The following is a 9,648-nucleotide window of genomic DNA, read 5'->3' as shown; positions in this document are numbered from 1 at the left end:
TACTAATTTGTATGTTCCAGGCATGAAGGAAGCCAGGTGTGTTGCACTTGTTTGTTTTATTCATTAGCTTCCTGGTTAAGCACCAGTGTGCGGTTAATGTTGGCAGAAAGGAGACAAAAGGGCAGTAGTGGGAGCATGGGGTTCTTAACAAATGTAGATAAAGCTGAGGCATCCTTTTCCAGTCAATCAGGTTCTCTTTTAACATATTTGCAAATTACTTGCAAGGCTGGATTATCCCATCAGCCAGCACTTGTTATGATCTAACAGAGTGGATCATAGCAGCCGAATGAATATATAATTTTTATTTTTTTAATATTAGTTACAGTTTGTTAACTTTGTATCCCTGCTGTATCCTGCTCCCTCTCTCCCTCCCAACCCCACTCTCCCACCCTCATCTTCTCCCTGCCCCTTTCCAAGTCCACTGATAGGGGAGAACCTCCTCCCCTTCCATCTGGCTGCAAAGTCCTCCTCTGTGGCCTAGCAGGGCTGCTCCTCCCTGGCAGGGGGGGAGTCAAAGAGCCTGCCATTGAGTTCATGTCAGAAATAGTCCCTGTTCCCCTTATTAGGGTACCCACTTGGATATTGAGCTACCAAGGGCTACATCTGAGCAGGGACTCTAGGTTGCATCCATACATGGTCCTTGTTTGGAGAAACACTCTCATAAAAGATCCCTGTGCCCAGATATATTTGGTCTTTGTGGAACTCCTGTCCTCTCCAGGTCATGTTAACTCCCCCCCCCCTTTTTTTGTTTGATTCTCTCCGAAGGTTTGGTTATGAGAATATCTGCTTTGATACATTGCTAGGTAGAGTCTTTCAGAGGCTCTCTGTGGTAGGCTTCTGTCCTGTTGCTTGTTTGCTCCTACATCCAATGTCCATCCCATTTGTCTTTCTAAGTGAGAATTGATCTTCGTACCCTGGGTCATCTTTCTTGTTTCTCTTCTTTAGGTGTGTAGATTTCAGTATGTTTATCCTATCTTATAGGTCTATATAAGTGAGTGTATACCATGTGTGTCTTTCTGCTTCTGGGATACCTCACTCAGGATGATCTTTTCTAGTTCCCACCATTTGCCTGCAAATTTCATGATTTCCTCGTTTTTAATTGCTGAGGAGGATAGTATTTGTCAGAAAATATGGCAGTGTGAATAGATTTGATAAAGTACTAAATTTTAAATTAAATTAAAAACTATATTTAGCATAATGATTGAAATTTCATGATCCACAAAATGTCATGAAAATCTAAATTATGGTTCCCACAATAGCAATAATTCAGCCAAACTGCACATATATATTAGGGCATTAAAGTTAACACTCTGTTGTGAGCATGTAATAAACTACATCTGCATAGGAACACAAGTTATGGGAGCCTTGGGGACCATCATTTGTAGTTCCTGACTCACATTCCAAATTTGATTCAAGTGTTGTGAATGGAACTGTGTTGAAATTCCACAGGAACTGACAACTTAAACAATCACTAACAGTTTAAAAGGAGATGCTTCTGAAATATTGTAAATATTGTATTGTTTAGTTACTATAGTGATTGAGACTTTTACAAATATTAAGCATTCATTCTCAAGGAAACTTTCAAACTCAAAGTTCGCCAGTATTATTCCAGTTTTGAAGCTACATATCTGAAGTTTGAGATAGTCTCATGTAGTCCAGGCTGGCCTTGATCTCACCATATACCAGTGGTGACCCTTCTGCCTCCATCCTAAAAGTACTGAAATTATAAGCATGTACCACCTCGCCTAGCCTGAACTTTAAAGGAAAAAAAAAAAAATCTAATGATGGGTTTGTTTTATTTGTTGCAGAAATATTACTGGAAAAAAGTATATTAGTAAAATATATTGAAACAACACACTATCAAAAAGAGCAAAAGCAAAATTGGAAAATATAAAGAAAAATTGAGTCACAAAGAAAGTACTTGACTAAAGCACTTTGCGTTCAAAGCCTGTGCCTGTACTGCCTCACTAGTCACATGGAAATTATCTTGCTTGTTTTTTCACTTTGTTTTCACTTGTAAGTACTTTGTGTATAGGACTAAAGCAATGATTGTGTTGAAAAGTTTTCTGCATTATTACTGTGTGCTCTCTCTCTCTCGTCTCCCTTTCCCTCCCTTTCTGTCCATCTCTTCTCCTCTTCCTGTGTGTATCTCTTAACAGTTCATCAACTTTTTATTAAATGTATCTGTTGAATCTGTTTATTAAGCATTTTTAAGTAAGTGAGAGTTTCTGCAGCAGCACAATTCATACTTTTAAACTTGCTATGTCGGGTCACTTCCTACCACGTTACCTGTTTACATTACACTCTACTTCCTGCTACCTACAGGAGACTTTTCACTTCAGCCTAGACAGCGCTGCGTGCCTCAGTCTGTCCTCGCTCTCCCAGATAGTCATAATCTTGCTCTTCAGTGCATCTTTGCCATCAGGGTACCATCTCTTCTTCCCTCAAATAACCCACAGTAGTTTTTAAAGAAACTACTAAAATACACCTAAATACAGGATGCCCTCCCTGTTCAGAATTCCAACCCATCTTCTCCCAGTACTCCTAATTTTGTTACCCTAAATCTATTATTTCATTCAAAGCACCTTTCACCTTCTAACACACTACTGACTTATTTACAGTGAATACTGGTTAGTTCACCTGTCACTAGAATCTAAGAATATCAAAAGCACATAGATTCTCAGCAACTTTTTAATCGGCAGGTGAAAGTGCTGATGCCAGATGTTTTGGAAACTAGTGATGGTTCGGGCATTGAAGTAGCAGTTTATGAAAGAGCTTTGTTTCAGTGTAGCGTTTCACATCTTTAATCTGCCAATCCACTCTTCATCTTATGTCCCTATAATATTCATTTACATATATGTATATTATGCAAGACCTTTATAAGATAGACATGAAAATTAAGCTAGAAGCTTTAAAAAAAAAAAAAAAACTGGGTTTTGCTGTGTAGCCCTGGGTGGCCTAGATCTCACTTTAAAGATCAGGCTGGCTTTGAAATCACAGTGCTAGGGTATCTCCCAAGTGCCGGGATTCTAGGAATGTGCCACCATATCCAACCAAAAAGCTTAAACATATAAACCGTTGTTTAGTACAGACAGTTACAGTTGATTAACCCATGCCTTTCTGCTGCTTATGCAGTACCTGCAGCATGTCAGTGTATCTTCATATTCAAACAGCAATGCTGTGTTTTTCCTTCTCTCTGACCAGAGCATGTGACCGACTTCGTTGTGTAGCCTGTGATTTCTGGGTAGTGAGCTACCGTGACTACATGTGGGACGAGTCGTGTGACTACCTGTTCTTCAGGTATGTTTCTGAGGAATTGCATCCTGTGGAAAGGGCTCTTCATTTCCCGTGTGTGTGTGTGTGTGTGTGTGTGTGTGTGTGTGTGTGTGTGTGTGTGTCGGTGGTCTGCTTGTCTGGTCATGGTCTCTAGATCTCGTCCGTCTCATCTCCTTTCACTCTGTTGTCAGCTACATAAGGATGTGTTTTGAATGAGAGTACAGAAGCAGTGTCATTGATTTCGTGTGCACAACCTTATTGCGACCATTCTTTGTACGCTCGCTATCAGGGCAGAGTTCCGAGGATGCCGTTACTGTGCCCAGTCTCCTTTTGTTTACAGATGTCATCTTCAGGACCCTCCATTATCCAGATTCTCTCCAACCTTATCTCCCTCCAGTGACTCCATCCCTTTAGCTATATCACAGCCCTGGGTACCTCGTTCCTTCCCTCCAACTTTGCAGTTTCCATCTCCTGACACATCTGACCCCATTTTCTCTCCCCAAGCCCTGCCTGACCTTCTAAGTGTGGTTCCTCATCAGTCTCACGTGCTTCTCTCACCACTCTCCGAGTTTGGAGATAATGCACTCACTTGTGCATTCATGTGTGCATAATACACAAACACGTGGAATAATATAATTTCAGAAGTGTCACAGTCCTGACCCCAAAAAAGTCTAGTGTAGCACCAAAATCCCAGGTTCAGACCACCTACTCTTAGCTTCCTCCCCTTTTACTCTCACCTTTGGAAAATTAACTTTAAACTTCAATTCTCCTTTGGATTTTTGGTGTAAGGGTTTTCTATTCACCATCTCCTGTTAATCTAACAAATGATTAAATAATTCCCATAAGTCACCAACATGGACATGAGTTTCTATAATACTAGCATAGGAATGTAAGATGTTTGTAACACCAAAACAGTAGCAAGCACAGGCACAGAGTAAGTTTATAAGTAATTGACTTGGTATGTGAGAAACACACGGTGTCTTGGTCTTCCAGAATGGCAGGCATGGTGGTACACTCTGGAAACTGAGGCAGAGGACAATGAGTTCAAGACCAGACCTTACCACTAGAGAAAAGACAAACTAGCTAGTTTACTCTAGATTTTTGGTAGTCACATTTTAAAATATAGTTTACCTAAAATAGTGATTACTAGAATTACTACACTGTTAAAACTAAATTAGTGATTACATAAATCAGTAAAAAATAAAATCTAAGCCCTCAGAGATACTTAGAAATATGTTTAAAAGACAAGAGAATAACAACTAAAGAATCTGGTTATCTCAACCAAGATGCAAATCACTGATGCATCTATTTTGTGTAACTCCTTAGCTTTTCTTTGTCCAACGGACATTCTTGAGCCACTCTCAGAAACTGGGCTCGGGAGGTAAAGAGCATCCAGGGCCTGCCCTAAAGACGAAGCTCTGAGAGGGAGCTGAACATCACACTGACAGTGGGGAAAGGGGTGCATGCTGGACAAACACTCTGAACTGAGTCATGTCCCTAGCGCTTAGGGGCATTTTAAAGACACGGAGAGATGAAATCCTGGCATGAGTGTGAAGTACTCTGGACAAGAGCAATAGACGGCAAGAGCTGAAGTGATATAGAAGGTAAAAAGGCCAGGAAAGCAGTAGTGAGGAGCTTAAGTGTGATCCTTTCAGCGGCGGCCTACAGAGGAATGCTTTTAATTTAGAGAGAGGCCTGTTCAGAGTTCAGTTCTCTGGCCCTGTGTAGTGGCCTGGAACTTACTTAGCATAGCAAGCGGCCCATGAACTTGTGGCATCTCCCTGCCTGATTTCTGGTGCTGGGTTTACAGGCACTCACTGCCACACTCAGCTTTTAAGAGAGACAGATCACCAGGTGGGGAAGCCAGCCAGTGCAGGATCATGAGGATTAATGCAGAGTGTTACAGCAATACAGGGGTGAGCTGGCAGGAATCACGGCAGTGAGAAAGGCAAAACAGAGCCTGTGTGCCAAAGAGAGATGTTGTCTGATTCTGGCAATGGAATGTGAGAGGCAGTCAGCATCTTAGGAGAGTCTTACTAGGCTTCTTTCTTGGTTCACACAGATAGAGTGTGCTAGGGTTCTTTTAAAGGAAGGAGCTAGACATTGAACTACAGGTACTGTTGAAATGGTCTGAAGCTCTGGGAGTAATCACAGTCGAATCCATGAGACTGGACATGATCACCCAAGGGGGCAGCTTGGAAGAGGCTGACGCAGAACTGGGGTCCTTTTTGTTAAGGAGATGCTTTGAGGCTGATATGGTAAAGAATGGGTATGTCAGGGCTAAGAGCAAAAGAGTCCCGAATAATGACGGAAAAGAGTTTGTGTAGGAGGAGGAGGACCACCTCCTTTGTGTCAGAGAGGAGGCAGCAAGACATTTGATAGAGTCATGAGTGTTCACTCAGAAAGTTAAGATACCACATCTCTGGTCCTGTTTTAGAATTTGGGTATGATCTAAAGAAATTAAAAGTAGTAGCGAATAAATGAAACACAGAAAAACAGGGACTGATTCCCTAAAGGAAATTATGGTAGTTAGTGAATAGAAGGTTTCAGAGTCTGTCAGACACTTGACCGAACATGCAAGCATGTGTTTCGTAGTGTCAGGTACATGCTTGTTACCGTGGTGCTGTACAGTTGCTTCATTGTGTTATTTTACAAGTCAGGGAAATAACTATGTGCTAGTTTTCACATGCTTTAGAACTTTGTAAAGGAAACCTACGCTGGATTTACTGACCACCCTGCCACTATAGCTTAATAAAATGCTTGTATTTTTCTATTAAATCATGTGTTTGCCTTAAAAGAAAATAATGGCATAGTTTATATTCTACACTTTTAAGATAAACGCTCCTTAAAGAATACTTGAAAGATGTTATTGAGTCCCCTGGTATCCATGACTCCTGTATCTAAAGTCTCTAAGCAATCAGTAAATAGCAAGAGCTAAGGTTAGCAAAGCACAAGGTAGATTGAATAAAGGTGTATGACCTTTCATTAACATAGTTTTTCATCCTAATGAAGCCAGATTTTCCTGTTCTTCCTGTAGTTCTCTATAACCCTAGCTAGGTCACAACTGGCCAAAGTGTCACTTTCCTAAGCTCATAGCCAGCTGGCCCAGAAACTCTCTAGGGTTTTGTTAAGTTCTCACCATCTAAACAGTGCCTGAATTTGCACACTGCGGTAGTGAGTGTGGTACACACTGACCACCAGAGGGCACTTTGGAACCTGCCTTCTGAAGATACTAGTAAGTAATGGAGCTTGGCCACCAAGCTTCTTTAGTATTTACACTGCATTTCATCTTTTCTCTTAGTGTTTTTCCTCCACCAACATTTTACTTTTAGCTTGTTCAGTTTTATTTTCCAAAGATTATGTTCATAAGCTTATGACATGAATTATCATAAAGAGTATAATTCTCTTTAATAACTAAACTAACAGTAAGTAACTTCTGTATTCTTTTAATGCAATCAAACCCAATGGTTTTCATTTTAATAATTGTCTTTCTCGTTTCGTTATTTTTGTACGTTATTAACACTTCAGGAAATGTGCTTTGTTGCTGATATAATAAATAAGCAGATCATTTTAAACAAACAAGAAACAGTCTGAGTTCAGCATTGAGAATTAACAGACTCCTTTTCCCAGTAATAGAAGCATGCTACTACAGCTAAAGCCACAGAAGCCCACTGCCTCTCTGCTGCCTACCATAGGTCTTAGTGGCACAGGTATCTGAGGAAGGAGTGAGCCTTCTCGCTTCTCATCCTGTTCTCATTCCTGTTCTCACTCATCACAGATGAGTGCCATCAGTAGTTCTTCAGAACAGTCACTCTAGAAGATTGCCATTGAAAAGCAGACTATTAAAAAAAGAAAGAAAGAAAAGCAGACTGTCAGAAAAACGCCATCAGAAACAGACAGCTAAGCCTGTCTCCTGCTGCAAGTGTAAACAGACAAAGGTTGTTTTTAGTTGAAGAGGCTGCAGGAAACTAAAACATCATTAAACATTAAACACAGACACAACCCTTAAGCCTGTCTATTTCTCCACAGAAACAACATGCCAGAATTCCACAAACTCAAAGCAAAGTTGGTGAAGAAGAAAGGAGCACGGGCTTATGCCTGCCAGTGTAGCTGGAGAAGTATTGAAGAACTGACTGAGCTGCAGACAGATCATGAGCTTCGTTGGGTTTGTGGTAAACACTGAGAATGCAGCCTGTTCGCGTTCCAGTGGCTGCATCCGTGAGAACAAGCTCCACTCGCTACCCTCGGGACAGTGCGTAGCAGTGTTGTGCCCTTTGGGAAAAGGCAACAAATTTCGTGTAACTACACATTTTTGAAGACCAAATGGAATGGGAAAGACCTGTGACGCCTTGGCTTCACTCCTTGTGACATGGACATTTTACTTAGAAGGTTAAAAATATCTGAATACACTCACCTGTATCCTTTCAGGGACTGAAATTGTGACATTCTGTGCAGCTTTCCAGCCCTTCCAAAGCAATGGCAGTACTAGCTGCTAATGCTCTCTAAAACTTTGCGCGTGTGGCGTCATCGTGAAGAGTACCCAGCTGGCAGGGCAGAGTAGTCTCTGTATATGAGGGTTCAGGACTCCTCCTGCTCTGAACCATTATTATCAGAGACCGTACGTTAAAAGAACAGATGACCATCGGTCAACTGAAGGATCGTCAGGAGTACATTGTAAAGCTGCCTTACATGTATCTCGCCCGGCCTCACCACCTCGGCTCAGTATTACAGTAGCAGGAGTAGTGACAGTGATGTTAGCAACTTTAACTTCTATGCCTCCTTCACTCCCTGCAATGTCAAGAGTTGTTTAGTTTCCCGTTAGCAAATACCATTTATATATAAAGATTTTTGATGCAACTAAAATTACTAAACTACAAGTACGTCATTGTTGGACTTTTCACGTATACTCCATAATTCCCAATGAGTAGCAGGCAACATGTAGACTTTCTAGTACCATCAGGCTGATAGATTATGACTGAAGCCTGGCCCGTGGGTAGCTGCTGGGCTCCTGCTGATATCGCTGAGAAGAGAGGCACTGTGTCATCGTAACGTTCAAGAAATGCATTCTCCGCTTTACCTCCCAGCCCCGGACACAGGTCAGCCCCTTTCTAGTCTGTGTCTGCTTCCCACATGTGTGTTATTTGGTTTAAACATGTGACGCAGGGCACATGACACAGATAGTTTTGTCTTAACTTCATTCCAGCCACCCAACAAAACTCTGATCGCTGCAAGACTTTTCCTAGCCTAGGCGGGGAATCTCAGCTCAGTGGTAGAGTACTTGCATTGCATGTGCAAGGCCCTGAGTTGATTCCCAGCAGTACCAAAAAAGGAAAGAGAGAGAGAAAAGCAAGCTTTTCCTGACCATGACACTTTTATGTATTTATAAAATTTTAATTGTAGCAAAAGAGGTCTCAAAGTGGCTGATACTGGTATTTTTGTATTAAGATATACTTAAAATTTTATCTTTCAATAAATATTTTCATTCCTCAAAATTATATCTCTGTGTGATTATGTAGGAAACATAGAAAATTTTTATTGACAGCATGTATTCTTAAAAAGCAAGAGCAATAGCATGCACGTGCATACTCAGAAACTTGTGAAGGCCAAGTGAGTTCAGCACACTTGTAATCCCAACACCAGAGAGACTGAGGAAAGAGGGTTGTGAATTCAAGGCCAGCCTGGGCTACATTAGTGAGCCACTGTCTCAAAAATAAAAAGTTTGAGAGAGAAAGAAATCCTACAGAACTTAACAGACTCACCATACTGCTGCTTTCTCTCAATTCCAGTATGTACATTACTGAACCAGTGATTTGAAAATATTTTAGAGCCATGCATGGTGACCCAATGCTAGTGCTCAGAAGGCAGAGCATGGCAGATCTCCGAGTTTGAAGTCAGTCTGCTTTAGAGAGGGGGTTGGGGAGGCCTGGTATTTTCAGTCTATTTTGTCTCTAGAGGAACAATATGGGAAATTGAACACATTGCCCATTCTATACAATCATAATTCTCCAATATCAGAAATGCATGTGTCAGGCACCAAGGCCTGAAAACCTGAGTTCAAGCCACAGTCCTCTGATGTCCCTACAATACTGTTTCCTGACCATGACATCCCATACACATACACACACTTGCTCTCTCTCAGTAAATGTGAGGGTTGTTTTTGTTTTGTTTTTAATTTTAGAGCCAATTTCACTTAACATTCTTGATGGAGGCAGTAAAAATTAACTATTAATCTCACTCCTCAAAAACACATTTTAATGTAATTTTTTTAGGTTTATTTATTTTTAAATGCATGGGTGTTTTGCCTACTTGCCATCTACTCCCTTTGGGGGGGGTGTGGGGCAGGGCACTGTGGAACCAGAAAGAGCCGGTCCA

At 41.2% G+C, this 9,648-nt stretch overlaps 1 protein-coding gene across 1 annotated transcript; it reads left to right on the top strand.

Moving 5' to 3' along the window:
- Positions 1-1,951: 1,951 nt before the first annotated feature.
- Positions 1,952-8,762, top strand: LOC129685630 (cilia- and flagella-associated protein 418-like). Its single transcript, XM_055619141.1, has 3 exons — positions 1,952-2,016; positions 3,205-3,300; positions 7,306-8,762. Exons 1-3 carry the CDS (start codon positions 1,976-1,978, stop codon positions 7,457-7,459), a joined length of 291 nt encoding a protein of 96 aa, XP_055475116.1. The 5' UTR covers positions 1,952-1,975; the 3' UTR covers positions 7,460-8,762.
- Positions 8,763-9,648: the final 886 nt, after the last annotated feature.

The sequence above is a fragment of the Psammomys obesus genome, unplaced genomic scaffold (genome assembly GCF_907164565.1).
Source record: "Psammomys obesus unplaced genomic scaffold, mPsaObe1.curated_primary_1811, whole genome shotgun sequence".
Taxonomy (NCBI): Eukaryota; Metazoa; Chordata; class Mammalia; order Rodentia; family Muridae; genus Psammomys; species Psammomys obesus.
Note: the sequence above shows the minus strand (reverse complement) of the source record. Positions and strands in the feature narration are given on the sequence as shown.